Source organism: Pezoporus flaviventris, unplaced genomic scaffold (genome assembly GCF_033815535.1).
Source record: "Pezoporus flaviventris isolate CSIRO_AGI_PZ_B2104156 unplaced genomic scaffold, CSIRO_AGI_Pfla_v1 ptg000079l, whole genome shotgun sequence".
Classification (NCBI taxonomy): Eukaryota; Metazoa; Chordata; class Aves; order Psittaciformes; family Psittacidae; genus Pezoporus; species Pezoporus flaviventris.
In genome coordinates, this window is record NW_026892627.1 from 3,174,599 (window position 1) to 3,191,127 (window position 16,529).

Here is a 16,529-nt window from a genome sequence, read left to right on the forward strand (position 1 = left end):
GTTGAAGTAGAACTTGGATCACTCCAAAACCAGGTTAAAATGTATGCAGGGAAAAATTTATGCAGAAAGGAGTCTGATTTGACACTTGCAGAGACAGCTACATGGTTATAAACTTGTGGAACAAGAATGACCAATGTTCACTCAAACAGTGCAGTGACACATTAGCTCTGAGGTGGTGAGTATGATGAACTTCAATCTTGTTAAGGAAGTTTGAAGACAGGACTGGTCTGGAAATTGGTTTGCTTTTTTGGAAGCTAGACATTGTGTTTTCGCAAGTAAAAGCTTAAAATTTTCTCAATGAAATCACAGGTATGTTAATTCAGAAATATATATTAAGTTGGAAATTAGTTTATGGCTTTTCTCTTTGAAAGCACATAGAGGGCATCTCTGAGCATGTGGCACCACAAGACTTAAATCCAACAGGGAATCCTGGTCTAAATAAAATGTGTAAGTAAGGCAATGAAACTCCAGCTCTCCTAAGGTTCTCCAGCAACCCTCTGAATCAATGTATTTCAGTTTTCAGCTTAAAAAAAGGGCAAAAGATCACTTAGTATTTGTTTTTATGAGTTTCTATGAGATAAGTTTTTATGAGATTCTAGCTCAGTTTGTGGAAAATCTTATTTTTCCAGGCCTTGATATATCCTCCTCTGCCCTCCTTGTCACTATTTTCTATGAAAAATCCAAACAAAGGAACTGCAAAAAGAGTTTAAACAGAAAATCTAAGACCAACCTTGCTTGGGGAAATATTCTTTAGTAACAGGGAGGGCTGACATTTTTATATGCTATTTTCATAGGCCTTGACAAGTAGTAGGTACTTTACAGAACCAGTGAGGCTGAGTAGTAATCCTCTAGCATTTGCACAGCCATCTTGGAGGGGTGTTAAGACAGTGCTTTCAGAGAGTGCAAAGGCTACGCTGGTCATACCTCTGTTGCTTCTTAGACCACAGGTATCAAAGATGGTTAAAGGCACAGTGTCTTTACTACCCCATTCCATGAATCCACATCACTAATAGCTTTAGGCCAGTTACTGAACACAGAATTCATAGTGAGGGTTTCAGGTCAATTTATCTACCTGATCTTGCCCATATGATGCCAGGATGCTGCCATGGTGATGGAGTCAGCCAAAACGGTATGGTCACACCTATGTCTTGTTTATCTGCACTGCATAAAGAGACTTGCACTACAGAAAGGAACAGTGGAGGTTCCACCTTTCTACCCCACTGTCTTGTAGATTCCACTCAAAGCTAACTACATATAGTCTTGTTTCCAGTCATCTTTGAGTTTGAGATCCCAAAGGCATCTGAGACTTTTCCAATAAAATCAATCAACTTCATGCTGATTTTGTCGTTTTCCCATTATTTAGTTTCCTTCTTGATCCACAGAAGTGTTCCAGGAAAGACCTGGCCAGCAGAAGGACAGAGCCTGTGGTAGGGGACCGAGTTTGAAGAAAAGGTTGTTCCACACTGTATTTAGGAAAGGAGTGGAATGGGGGAAAGGAAATTAAGAGGTATCACAGGAGATGCTGATGGCGGGCTGGTAGATGGAAACTCTCAGTGTTAACACAGGTATAGACAGGCCTTTTGCTTCTTTTGAGTTACCCACAGAAGCAAGTTATGCTCAGAAAGATCTTGGTATTTTTTTAACAAACAACTCCCTGATTTATATTTTACAATGACCAAACCTTCCCGTGTACAGAGATATGGCTGTGCCTTCAGCTTTAATGTAGGGGTCACCTCTGCTCTGGAAACAGCAAATACTGACTTCTCAGTCTTCATTTGTACTTGCTAATGACAATCACTTACTATTCCACAGGTATTAAAGCAGAGAATTCGACCCAAGATCAAGAATGGAACTGGAATTTGAGTTCAGGTTACTAAAATATTCTTCCTAGAAAAAAGAGAGATCTAGAGAAGTGAAGGAAATGCATACCAGGATGTCTGGGTTCAAACTGTGGACCTAAATTGATTTACAGAATGAAATTAGGCAAATTTCTCTCTGACTTCTAAAAGCCCCTGCTTAATACAATTAGTTAGGGTACATGTTAAACTGAGATGAACTGAGAATTAGCTTCCTTGGTTGTCTTGGTTCCTTGTTCAGTAATCTCTACATTTGTGGCTTGGCAGCTGAGACTAGAATGCAAAACATTTACATTTTTAAGAGAAAAAGAAAAGAAATATTGATATCAAGTCTTCCAGCAGCCCTGTACCCAAACATGTTTTTGGTTCACATCACGTAGCTTAAAGTCATCTGGGTGCCCTCTATAAGGTAAATGCAAAGAAGTCCCTCTGGAGAGAAATTTGGGGTGAACTGACCTCTGGAGATGTCTATGTTCTTCACCATCTTCAGACAGAGCCCATGGGGACATGTGGGGTGCCCCCCTTTTGACTGGATGCAGGCACACAAGGCACAAGCTGTGCATCATGTCTGACAGCAAAACAGCAAAACACTTGATAATACATGGGTATTAAAGGTCAGGTTGGAGAAGGAATCACTGCAAAGACTGCAAGGGCGCTACTTCAATGGCTGCATCATCTCCTTCTTAGGGACTACCAGAATTCACAGCTAAAAATCCCTACACGCAGCCTGGAAAGCACGCTCTTGTGAGACCTCACCTAGAGTACTGTGTGCAGTTCTGGTGTCCTCAACATAAAAAGGACATGGAACTGTTGGAACAAATCCAAAGGAGGGCCACGAGGATGATCAGGGGACTGGAGCACCTCCTGTATGAAGAGAGGCTGAGAAAGTTTGGGCTGTTCAGCCTGGAGAAGAGAAGGCTGTGTGGAGACCTCATAGCAGCCTTCCAGTAGTTGAAGAGGGGCTTTAGGGATGCTGGGGAGGGACTCTTCATTAGAGACTGTAGTGATAGGACAAGGGGTAATGGGTTAAAACTTAAACAGGGGAAGTTTAGATTGGATATAAGGAGGAAATTCTTTCCTGTTAGGGTGGTGAGGCACTGGAAGGTGTTGCCCAGGGAGGCTGTGAATGCTCCATCCCTGGCGGTGTTCAAGGCCAGGTTGGACGAAGCCTTGGGTGAGATGGTTTAGTGTGAGTTGTCCCTGCCCATGGCAGGGGGGTTGGAACTAGGTGATCTTGAGATCCTTTCCCCTAACTATTCTATGATTCTATGATTTATCTATTTTTCATATTTTTCTTGTTGTTTCTGACTTGAAACCAGTAGGTGTTAAAGAGTGCATGAAGAGTTTTCAGCATGGAGGGTTATCACTCTGTTCTGGACTTCATGTGCCACACAGCCTGCTGTTCTGTTTTTTTCTATCCCCTTTATTTCTTCCTCCCTAAATTGACAGCCAATTCAACAACAACAAAAATCTATTCTTCACAGCCTAGTACTGCTTGTTCACCCCCCTCAGCCACCTTTCACACAAATTTAGACTTAAACAGCATGACAAAACAGTGGAAATCAAAAGAAAATAATTAAGAAAGAATTAAAAGAACATAATACATGTTCTCTTGGTAACGCGGCACTCTGGCAATGCTGCAACCCATTGGGTTGCCAAAACATGTCCCAGGAATTCCCAAATCCCCTTTGCAGCTGGAACAAAACCCAGAGCTCCTGAAGGAGGACCTTCCAGAGCAGACCTGTAACAATGGCTTTGGTAACATGCAAGTGGTGCCACACAACTTGATCTGAGAAAAGGGACACTTGAGGATGTGAAGGGTGGCTGGCCTCTAAGGCAGACTAAGGCCCTCTTCAGTAAAGCCCTGAAATTCTTTGTGCAAGTTTCCCTTTGCTATTTTCTGTATTCTTCCACTATTAAGGCTAGCTGAGGTCTCTTCAGATTCTCCATTAACTCTTTGAGTGCCTTGGTAATGTGTGACCGTACATAAAGACCTACCACCACGTATATTTATTTCATATTGAGATTATGTCAAACGTTCAGAAACACTAGCATATGTCATACAACAAAAGAAAGGAAGGACATATTCAGCCTGGTGAAAAGAAGGCTCTGGGAAACCTCAGAGAAGCCTTCCCCATGGCAGGGATTGGAACAAAGTGATCTTTAAGATCCCTTCCAGTCCAAACCGTTCTATGATGCTACGATTCCCTTACAAAATTCAGTAACATTGCAAGAAAATATGTGTGCTCCCTACAGTTTTCTACATCTTTAGCTGGCTGAGATCAGCAGAGCAGTTGTGTAGCAAGTTGTGTGCTTTAGCGCTTTTTAGGCTTATATTGGCCTAGAAATACTGGAATCACCGTATCTACTTAAGGATAAATATAAATGTGGAGGGCTTTGCTTCAAACATGGAAAATCCAGCACCTGAAATTAAATGTAGGTATCACAAAGATGCTGGTCTGAACTCTGGCGTTGATTTCCTGCCACCACTCTGGAAATCAATGGGAGGATTATCTCTTTGACCAGATCTCTGCTTCCAGAGATCCTCAGGAGTATCTTTCCTTCTTGAGAAATCAGAGTGGGAATAAAAAAAATTTGGCATAGGAAGATCATGTGATTCTGATATCACTCTCTGGCAAATCTTGATGTCTACCCATCCAGGTTTACAAACCTCTTCCCCTGGAGTGCTGTTGGAATCATATCCACAAGCTATGGCATATGGTGCAGGGTACACATCCGTCCAGCCCTGGCTTGTACAATTCCTGGTCACGTTTCCTGGAAGAAAAGAGAGAAAGATGATTTAAAAAGAAATGTCCAGCTTGCTGTTCAACAAATACCTGCCTTTTGTTGATTCAAATGCCCGAGGACATTTCTTGTAACACTTAGAACAAAATTCTCATACTTTGTTACGAAGTGTTTACATTACACAGAACACATAAATGGGAGGGACTCATTGGGTTGTAAAGTGCAAACCTCAAAAACAAGTACATTTTAATACTGAGGTGCCAAAAAAAAAAAAAAAATCTCTTCTAATGGTACTACAATGACAGTTTTACTTGGACCTTTGGTTGCTGGCATTCCACCTGGATTGTCTGAGAATGTTACTGTCATACTGCCTTTGTTCCTGGAAAAGTTTTCTCTAAACAGAGCAGTGAATTATTTATGTATTTCACTTCACATGAGAGAAGCCAAGACAGGGATAGATAAATTGCTCATTTTATAAAAAAGATCAGAGGTCTGAGAACTGACCATGAATGCAGTCCTCAAAACCCAGACCTTGTCTACAAGATGAGCCCTGACTGAATGTGATTCCTGGGAAATCTCTGCACCGAACCAAACACTTCAAAATTTGGCTATGAGGGGAGAAAACCCAGATACCTACAACCTGTATTACCTGTTTTAACATGTATAGTCAAAGGCAGGAAGATTTCCTTGACTCTTAAGCAAGTTGAGTGCCTAGAGCTTCCAACTGGCTAAAAAGCACCTTAATTAACATAAGGATGTCCCTCTCCTTCAGGCAGAACTGTCAAAACTGTGAAGTTCACATTCCTCTCTGGTACTCTGCACATCCTGGTCCATCTGGGATTATAAGACTGTTCAGTTCAAAGCATCTCTTACTCCTTAAGACATCTCTGCTTCCCGTATCAGCTAGACCTCAAAACCACATTGGCTATGGGCTGTACAGACCTTAAGCAAAAGAAGGAGAAATTAACAATCTGATCAGGACAGGTCTTACCCTAAAAGGTCTGTAGTCTAAAAGGCCAAGATTGATATTTGTCAGACAGAAATAACAAAGAAGCAACACATTGCACATTGCAAATTCCCCCAGCATCCACTCTGACCACTGGTCTGTATCCTGTCTATCTCATGCATCTCACTTGACTGTGGCATTCCTTCGGTGTCATTATCGAACAAAACTGCCTGCCATTCCCCACTGGAAAGCTGGTACAATAAGCCAGAATGAACAAGCAGTAGTCAAAACTTGGTTCTGAGATGAAGAATTACATCAGTGAAACTCAAGAGCTTGTAAACATTTCTAACAATCAGATTCTTTGCACAAGAACAATAAAACTCCTGCAAACAGGAGCAAATCAATTATGCAGCTATGAGTCATGAAAATGTTCAAGCATCACCTCCAGGAATTTCTGACAATTGAGTCATCTGAACATCTTCCTAAGCATAGACCTGTTTCACACTGAAATCAGCAGCAGCCTATCCCCTGGCTTAATTCGCTTCTTCAGTACCTGTGACAAGTAAAACTTTGACACTACACTTGCCCCTGTGATTTGTCTTTACAACAGACCGAAACTCCACAAATGCTCTGATGCCTTTGTTCATTGTAACAGCTGCTCCAAGAGAACTTAACTTTAGCACAGTTTGGTGAGTTGTTGTTCCCCAGGCTTTCTCTGAATGGTCATTGTTAGCATTTCTTTTTACCAGGGTTCCTATCAGGATCATAAGAGATCTTGTGCAAACAAAAGAGATCTTGTGCAAACAAATCAAGGATGTGACTGTTTAATACGTTTTCTTTTCTTTTTTTTTTTTCTTGCTTGGTGTTTTTTTTTTTTGTGGTTTTTTTTTTTGAGTTGTTATGCAATTTCTGTTATTTCTTTTTCATTACAATGGATTCCATTATCTGAACTTTTCTGCTTCCTATTTCCTGCTCAAAACTCCTCCTCTCTGTTTGACGATGCTTTTAGCTTTCACGGTGGTTTTGATTCTTTGCTGCTTATTCTCAGTGTACTAAGAGGTGCTTATTTCAGCTTAATTTTCTCCTATTTCTTCTTTTTGAGTGCACTTCCTCAACAATTGTTTGATTGTTTTGTAATTCTCACTGCTCTCAATGCTACTTTCAAAAGTTGTTTTAATGCTTTAGCAGATGCGGAAACTAAGGTAGAGGGAATCACGATACATCATCACTGGGATGAAAAAATAGTAATAAAATGTCCCAGATTTCAGGGAAAATCACTTCCCAGAGACTTTTTTCTACCGCCCTTTGATGCTCATGTCAGTTTTTGATGAGCAAATTCACAAACATGGTGTGATACAACAAACCTTTCTAATAACTCTCATATTCGGCACTAGATGTCTGGGAGGTGCAAAAAGTACAAGGTTAGAAGACACAGATTTTACCACACCATAATTATGGCTCAAGTGATGGATGTCTCCCCTCAGAGCAAAAAACTACTACCTACCAGTTTACTTTCTATACTGAAAATTAACATAAAATTTGGAAAAGGGCCTCACAAGCTTAATTCTTACTCCGAGGTTTATAGGCAGCAAACTTTGGACTGAAGCATTACACTGAGATTTTTATGTTACAAGGTCAAATCCCAGCTCTGCCACAGACCTCCAGTGAACATGCAGCCAGTTCTTATGATCTCCCTGGTGGGGATATCTGATTACTGGTGGGGTCTCAGATTCCCCACCAGTAAGTAGGTCTTCCTGGGACAAGTAGTAAAATCCGATCTTCTGTCAATGGGAAGGCAAAGTGTTAAAAGCACCAAAAGTTTTATATACTCTTTTCCTGAACCATCTCCCATTAACCTGTGTTTGTTTCTCAATGCACTAATGCACTAATGAAATACACTGAACCTGCAAAATTTAAGTGGTAGTATCAGAACAGACAGGGCTCCTGGACTTGGAAATGGTATCTCCAGCCTTTGACAGTTCATAACGGTTCCAATACTTTCTCATTTCCAATCAGACTGAAGCTAAATCTTACTAAACTGTATCCCTGGAGAATAAACGAGAAAGGAGACCAGGGTTTATAACTCTGTAACACATAATTAGCAAGGCACAGTGGAGGAGATGATGCACTAAGAACTGAAAAGCAGTACTGCCAGTACGTTTGTGCTCCAGGCTCTTCTCTACTTTGTAGATAAAGGAGGTTCAAGTCCCAGTGTTAACAGAGTCCCTTTAATGGGGTTGGTATTAGTTAACAGCCATGAAATAATCTGTCTTTTGTCAGGTTTGTATTTAATTTTGATCAGAAAAGTTACAGCTTCTCTGATCACTTAAGCTGGTGGATCTACTCCTAAAAGCCAAATCCATTCAGGTGAGATGAGGCCTCCCATTTAGAAAAAAAACAAACCTACAGAAAGTTTCAACTGAAAAAGCCACAACTCTTATTTACGATAACAATAATCTCATAACATGTCTTATTAGAACCCACCTTACAGCTTTCATAGAATCACAGGATGTTTGAGGTTGGAAGAGACCTTTGAAGGTCATCTGGTCAACCCCCCCTGCTAAAGCAACCAACTTGGTCTGGCTGCTCAGAAGCATGTCCAGATGCCTTTCGGATATCCTTGGAAATCTCCAAGGATAGAGACTGTACAGCCTGCTCCAGTGCTTGGTCATGCTCACAATAGAAAAGCGTTTCCTTATGTTCAAATGGATCTCCCCGTGTTTCAGTTTGGTCATGGTTAGAAAATGCAAAGCAGTTAGAAAGTGCAAGGGGGTTTCATTCCTTCAGGCATGCATTTGTGAATGGGAGCCTTGTGTGTAACACAAGTCCTCTTCTGGGTGCTGTCAGGAGCACAGAGCAAATCCCTGGTTCCCATTTCAGGCGTGCACAATCTCTGCAGAAGCAAGAGGCGTTTGGTCCCATGAGGATGGGATATTGTCTGTGAGACGCTGCTACTGATGCTGCAAAGAGGAGGTAAGGCAACTAGGCTAAACTGTTTTCACTGTAATGTAAATTAAGTGAAATCTCGCCACATCTGCCAAAGGTGTAAATCATGCATGCTGGGAGATATCCTGGCTTGCAGATGCACAATAATTGCTAAGGTGCAATAACTCAATTGTTTATCTGAATCTTGAGCAAAGCATTGCAGGGAGACAATTAGAAGGATCTCAGCATCCCACAGCTCTTTCACTGCTGTCTTGTCTCTTTGCAGATATCAGGACAAAGGAGTTTAAAAAAGAAGTTTTGAAGGGAAAGAGGTGTTGACCTTTTCATATGACTCCCTGCTAGGTAGGAGGGGATGGATGTGTAAAGGGAGCAAAATAACAGCGCAGAAATGAGAAAGAGAGGAAACAAACAAACAAACAAGCTAGTTCTTTACAAGCAGCAAATATAATCTGCAGAGGTAATTCTTATATAAGCTAAAGCCTTACATAGCTACTGCCAGAGAACCAGGAAGGGAAACTAAAGCAGTCAGCTTTCCAAAAGAATGCTGTGGTATAAAAGACACTGCTTACAGAAGGGAATTACAAGTGTAAATATAAGGCTAGACCTTTTGCTCATTTATATCAGTGTTTATGACAGTCAATACATAAAGCACTATTGAAAGGCAAGGGGCGAAGCCACAGGCCTGAATAACCAGTTCTGGTGAAGTTTTACTGCAACAGTGCCTTAAAGGCAAATGTGTAATGTGATGGGCCACAACTATTCAATCAAATCAAGGCATTTCTTGGTACTGCCTGAGACATGAGCTCCGCCTCTTTGCAGATATACTGACCACAGAAGTGCAAATGGGTCAAGCCCCAGTGAAATCAGTAGGGTCTCTCCTAAGCTCAACACTCTCTGGTCTGCAGCGCACTAAACACTATCCAACTGCAAAGTTAAGCAGACAAGATGGGCCATCCAAGCCAATGTAAACTGCTGTAGATATATTATATGTATATATTTATAAGAAAACACATCTCTTCCTCATGCTCTACCTCTGCCTGTTTTCCTTGACAATCTGCTTGCAATGTGTCGTGGTGATTAATGATCATGTACATGAAGCACGGGGAGAGATTGCACTTCCTCCATACACTTTTCCGTCTTTCTAGTATCATGTCTGCTGTCAGAGAGGACTTCACCATCTGGCCCAGCAGCCACTCTTGGTTTAAACAAATGCTTCACAAAGCCCTCTCTAATTTCCTAATCCAGTTTAATGGCAAACCTATTATGGAAGCAGAATTGATAGTTGTAATCAATTATCCGAATGCTCTCATTTTTCGTTCTGATTAGCTTGTGTGGCTGTCCAAAATCTGGTACAGGGCTCACATCTAACCTAGGCAGCTTTTTCTTACTTGCAGGGTGATTCAGAAACTCCCTGCTCCGGGTAGCAATGACAGAAGGAAGGAAATTCCTCTTAATGACAACAAGCAGGACTGGCTAAACTCCAAGACAAGTTTTGGTTAAAATCCCCCACGTTTCTTTTTAGCATTAAAAAAAGCCCCAGTAAAATAAAAGAAAAGCTAACACCTGTAAACTCGTGAAGGAAATGTCAGAGTATTCCTGCTTTTAATTCAGGCTTTGGATATTCAGTTTTTACTACCTGTTTTAATTTGATTTCTTTTGAAGAAAGAAGCATTCTCCTCTTCCTATCCCAAATCACTCTTGCCATTTTTTAGTTGGATTAACAAATAACAATGAATTGACAGTACTGATACTGATCAAGAAACATGAAGGACTTTTTTTTGGTCTTTTATCCCAATTGGGTGAAGATTTGTAGAATCTTCCTAGGAAGGTTAAGCAGCTAAATTCCTTTATGGCTTTACATCTTGCATATCCTGGTGACTGTAGAAATATCTTCTTATCTCTCTCAAATGGAGGCTGCATAAAAGCTAGTGTTCCCCTGAGTTTATCTTATTCCTATAGTCTGAATTTTTCTTACCTCTTTTTAATAATTCTCATACCTCTTTATATTTCTGAGTTTCATTTGTACCCTCCAATACCTTTTCAGTCCTATGATTTCTTTATATGCTGTATGAAAACATACCTCCAAATGCTTATTTTAGACCTGCTGATGAACAATTTCATTGAGCACCCCTCCGCTCACATATCATGAAACAATCATTCCTCGCCTACTTTCTCCACAATGTTCATGACCGTATTTACCTCTGACTTGCACCCTTTCAAATAGTGTTTTTAACAGATGAAAAAGCATTAATCTAAGAACTCTACTTGTAGCTACAGTAGTCTGTCCATACCTTTACTCATACATTGTTTCAACGATAGTGGCCTAGTCCTCCTTTGGATGTGAACCTCTCACTATCGCCTGACAGACCTCAGCTGCAGCTTCCACGAGGTCTTCTGGCCTTGATCTTGGTCCCTCTGCTGCCCACACAAAAAGCCCATGAGGTTGACACCAAGCCTCCAGGTTCCTCATAGTCCTATACAAGGAGTCGAACACTGCTCTACAGTGATTACTTATTTCCATCACTGTTTCTTAGGAAAAATGGAGAGATGCTCTGCAGCAAAACACCTCACACACAATTTATTAATTGGGATAGATTTTTTGATACAGGAACAAACACAAGTAAAACTTCAAATTCAATTTCCAGATTTATAAATGGAATGATGTGGAAGAGATACGAATCAAAATGACTTTGCAGATTGGGTTATACCAACTAGTAAAGGTCCTGGTAGAGGAATGACATGATTTATTTATGGCACAGCAGAAGAGAAGTGACAAGTTAGTGGAACCAACATAAAAACCTAAAACATTTTCTTTATGGAAGATGTTTGATCTCTGGGTAGGAGTTAAACACTGAACAAGTGAACTGAATAAAGGCAGAGAGATAACTGCATTCCAAACAATTTGTTGACTATGTCCAGCTCTTAAGATTTTTCTCTTTGTTAATTTCTTTTTGCCTCTCATCTTTTTCAAATACACACTTCAGACTCAGAAACATGTCTGAAAGTTGTGTCACAGGTGAGGTTTGGCTCTTTGATCTTACTGGAAGAAACCCTCTTACTGGCTTTTAATGGGAGCCTGGGTCAGTCATTGCTAAGGCGTGTTTGCTTTTGTCTCTCTCTCACTTCTCTTGCTCTTTTTTTTGTAATAGCTTCTAAAGGAGAGGGGAAGGTCTGCTCTGAGTGGCAATCTGTCCTACTTCTCTGTCATCATATTCCATGGCTAGAGACTGATTTTATTTGTTTTTTTTTCCCCAAGCAGAAGCTATTAAAGCAATAGCAGTTCTTATCATTTACTCTTCTTGAGATGCTGCTGAGGTCACTGGAACATCTCTAGTTCCAATTATTTTATTATTGATCTGTTCTATTGCTGCTTGGAATACCTGAGACTTTCAGACAGCTACAGCTTGGACTAAAGTAGATGATGAAGTAGATCTGGGAGAAGCTTGTGGGGTAAGCCATGACAAGGTATTTTCCAAATTTGCTTTATCTGCCTAAGACATGATTTCACAAGGTATCATTCTTTTAGTACAATTTCTACTTAATGCTTCAGGCTATTTTAAATTATCAGTATTTTATACTTTAATGCCACAGTACAACCTTTAGCGTTGTGTCAACAAGTCACAAGATAGACACAGCGTTCAGTTTCTTCATTTGTTCTTTTTCACATCACTTGGCCTGCATTTATTACTGCCACATCTCCAGCTCTCTGAAACTTACTGCACCCTGTATTTTGGGCTGTCCTAATTGCGTCAGTGGAGCTACCTGAAAAGGGCTTTTAAACCACTTGCTTCAATGAGGGGCTCACCCTCATGTTATTTCATAGGGAGCTCTTCTCTTTGCTCTGTGCAGTTGTGTAGAGTTGTCTGTGTGTGTGCCAGAGCACAAAGGGGTGAGGAGAAGTGATAGTTGGGTATTGCTTCAGCCTGAACCATCGTGTATGTTAACAGTAAATGACATAACCACGTGTATGTTAACAGTAAATGACATAAATTCATAGAATCACAGAATGGTTTGGGTTGGGAGGGATCTTAAAGACCATCTAGTTTCAACCCCCTGCCATGGGCAGTGGCACCTTCCACTAGACCAGGTTGCTCCAAGACCTGTCCAACCTGGCCTTGAACACTGCCAGGGATGGGGCAGCCACAGCTTCTCTGGGCAACCTGTGCCAGGGCCTCACCACCCTCATAGACTTGTTCACTTCTGTCCTAATAAACTTGGGTAATGCTACAAAGGATTAATTAGTCTGTTTCAAAGTGAAAGTGTGGAGTGAGGGCGTAATTTACAAATCTCTCTTCAAATGAATCAGAAAAAAAAAAAACCAACACAAAAAATCCAGAGAGACAACAGAATTAGATCTTTGCTGTCCATCAAACTGAGTTTGTCCATCAAACTGACATCTGTCAGAGGCCAGGAACGATACAAGCCACGTTTTGTGTGTAAGTGCTCACAACATCTGAGATGCACATAGGGTCAAATGATAGTTAAAAAGACTTTAGGCACAATATCAAAAAAGAGAATGACAAAAGACAATGACAAAGCTCTTGGTTTGTATTTGTTGAATCGAAACGTGCCACAGACAAAAAGATACTTTCTAAATTCAAATGAAAAAGCTATCAGATGGAAAAGTACGAATGCGCAAATTTAAAATGGTAAGAAGACACGAAAGAATAAAACCAAAAAAGATGTAATCTTCATGATGGATTACGATTTAAAACATCCACATTAACACAGTGAGACACATGATTTCTCAGGTTAGTCTCTGCACTCTGCTTATGCAGAAAGAGCTTGTTTAATAACTTTGGGTCAGATTCTGAATGTAATGCTGGCATAAACTTCAGTTACTTTGGTTTTAAAGCCCACAGAAAAATTTGTCTCCAATTTCTTTAGATAGAAGACAATATTTGTTTACAACTTGCAATTATTAAACATGCAAGTGATTTTGATGCATCTGGAAATTTTATTTATGTGTCTGTGCATGAGCAGATTTGGTCCACCTTCAGCTGCAGTCCTGAGTGTCTGTTCTAAATAACTCCATAGACTTCCCCCAGTGAAAAGTGGGGAAATCACAGGCTGATTCAAACCCCAGAGAAACACCTCCAGGCCATACAGGATGTGCTTTTCTGGGTAAACAGGCAGGAGAACACCCATATATCTGATTAGATTTACTGTTGAGCTTTCATACAGCTAACATTAGGTGATACTGAGCCTTATTACCTGCACCATGTAGACAGGAAGGAGTGAGGCTGAAATCAGTAGAAAACCCATCTTGATCATCACATGATCTTGTCTGAATTCAGAAGTTTATAAATCCCTTGACCAGATTGAATCACCTTTCTGATGCAGCCTAGACTTTTTAGATTCCAACTGCCATGGAAAAGCTTGCCGTTTTCATGAATCAATGCTGATAAATAACCCTGTCATTTCCAAATTCTTGTTTAAGATTGCAAACCTAACCAGTGTTTGCACAAATATGTACCTTAGAGGTGACACACAATAAACCAGCATTTTTTCTAGTTGATGTTAGCCACGGGAGTCTGGTTACATGACTCTCATACCACCCTAATCCTTGCCTGAAGAATTGCACAAAACCATCTGAACGAGCATCATGGAAATCAGCTTATCAAACTCTGAATGCATATAGTAGCTGTCAACAATAAGCACAGACAGTTTCATGCTTGTTCTAAGACTCCAGGTAGCCAGTAAAAACATTGCTTCCATGGATATACAAAGCCAGATATGACTTGGAGCATTTGCTTCTCAGCATGTAGGATTTCAGACAGCTAAACAGGACAAAGAGCAGCAGCTTGAAGCCAGGAAATATTCTGAGCCAGACAGAGAGCATTCTTAGCAACAACATTGGAAGGAGGGGCCATAATTTTGCTGAAACAACTCAAGATTCATGTGAGACCAATATTTAAAGACTTAGCTTGCCTTTAATAAGATCATAATGCACAAATATATTCTGTGAACAGGTGCAGAATCCTTCACTCTCCTAGCAGTCAGTGAGTAACACGGTCTGGTCTCTTTCCCTGTCTGTATCTTTGGCTCACTGCATATGAAACACAGTGGGGACATCAGAAGAACACACAGAAGCAGCCCTGGAGATGCCCTGCATCCTTAAAATCATCTAATCACTTCAGAAATTCATTAAAACTATCTCCAAAGTTAGTCTTTACTTCCCACATAAAACCCCACTGGAACCTTCCTCCAGTTTCTACTGTGACTCTATTCATGGCAGTTTGCATGTTCTGCTTTTGTTGAGTATTAGCTTAAACTACTCTTTTCCCTCCTTGATTTCATTCTTTCAATGGAAACCCACCTTCTGTGTTACTAAACCAAGCAAGTGTCACTAAGCCAGCTACAATTTTCTAGTCTCTTCTGGTATGATGGGCTTTTATTTACCAGAATAACTATCTTCCATGCCTTCAGTTTGTTGGTTGTTTACATGCAATAGGGGATGACTAAAAAGCAGTGGCAATGTATTTGGAAACCACAGTAGGATGAAGCAAGTCATGTCTGACACTCTTGCACTCTGGAGGAACAGGAGAAGCCTTGGAGAAACTACTCCAGTGGCTGAGTTTATTTCAGGAGCCTTCCAAGTACTAATCCTAGTCCAAGGATCCAACTGGTAGAAGGCATGACTGGGGAATGATGATGTCCATTATTCAAGAGGACATTTGGAAACTTAACAAATGCTTCAGGTGGGCAAGCAAAGTGGTACTGTCATCATCTGTGATTTATGATATATCAGGATAATTTTCATGGAAGCTTCCCAACTGCTTCCTTGCACTGTGCCTTTTCTTTTACATGTGCACAAATGTCACAATAGCTCTTCTAGAATTTCAACCTGCTGGAGGAGGTTATGTCTAAATGCAATAGGAGGATGGCAGAGCATGAACCACTACCGGATGGCAATGCCAGTTAGATGCTGTGATGGCTTCCCACCCTCATAAAAATGCTCTGATGACAGTGCCTGTTCCAGACAGCACTGTCACAGTTTGGCTACACCTGCGAAGTTGTGCACTCTCCAGTAATCCAGAAGAAGTAAAAATTCATTGTATGGGATCCATCAGTGCAAACAACTTCTAGTCCCTTGTATCATTCATGCCCAGTGTTTGGCAGCGTGTTTCTAACATCAGCAAAGAGTTTGTATTTGGCGTGAAAATGATAAACAAAAGACCTAAGTGTTTGAAGACATTATATATTGGAGAAAGGGGGGAAATCAGGGACTTGCGGAGCAGGGGAGAGAAGATACAGCTGCAGCTGTGGTAATATTTGGTAACAATACTGGTATGGTTTCAATGCACTTGACCAACACTGAAGGATTTTGAGTTGAACTATGCAAATGCATGTAAGTATTGGTGTGCTTAGCTCCATGCAGATTAAGCTGCCATGCCTGGGTGACTACCCACCTGCAGACAAGACAGCTCTGTTCTAGATGGTTTAAAAATAAGAATATACCAGTATTCACAGTGAATGGCAGTCAGTAGGCCCACTAAACAGAAGGAAGAGAAATGGAGCAGGAAAGGGAAGCAAAAGGTGTTCATGAGGAAAATGACTCATGGGAAAGGTAAGCAGAAGTAAATTTAGAGCACTAGAGATAAAAAGGAGTTTGGCAAGCCCAAAACTCAGAAGGAGCTCACCTCCTTGAGTAGGATTTCAGATCTTGGTTATTCCCATCCTTGCCCCCTTAATTAATCTCATAGTTAAAACCTAAAAACTGCCAGTGTTATTTTTTTACCATTTAACTTCCGTAAGATGGACAACTTGCTTTTGGAGAAATTGCAGGAAATAAATCTCTCTTATGAATATCACCTTCCATATTTTGAAAGAAAGCCACAATGCTCTGGTCAAGGGATAGCAAGTTATGCATTTTAATAAAAAAAGGTGCAAAAAATATTTTCATCTAGCTCCTTCATATGGTACTGACGAATGTCATGAAATAATAAAAATCTTCTGTATTTGTGAATGGCATAAAAATTTAATGTCAAATGACATCAGGACTATGCTAGGCATTTTAAGGTTTCTAAATGCCA

At 40.6% G+C, this 16,529-nt stretch overlaps 1 protein-coding gene across 1 annotated transcript in view; it reads right to left on the bottom strand.

Moving 5' to 3' along the window:
* VIPR1 (vasoactive intestinal peptide receptor 1) overlaps nucleotides 1-16,529 on the bottom strand; it is a 104,138-nt gene that overhangs the window by 33,402 nt on the left and 54,207 nt on the right. Inside the window, exon 4 of the mRNA XM_061474415.1 lies at nucleotides 4,528-4,631. Coding sequence (XP_061330399.1) covers nucleotides 4,528-4,631 — 104 coding nt within the window. The remainder of the gene's footprint in view (nucleotides 1-4,527; nucleotides 4,632-16,529) is intronic.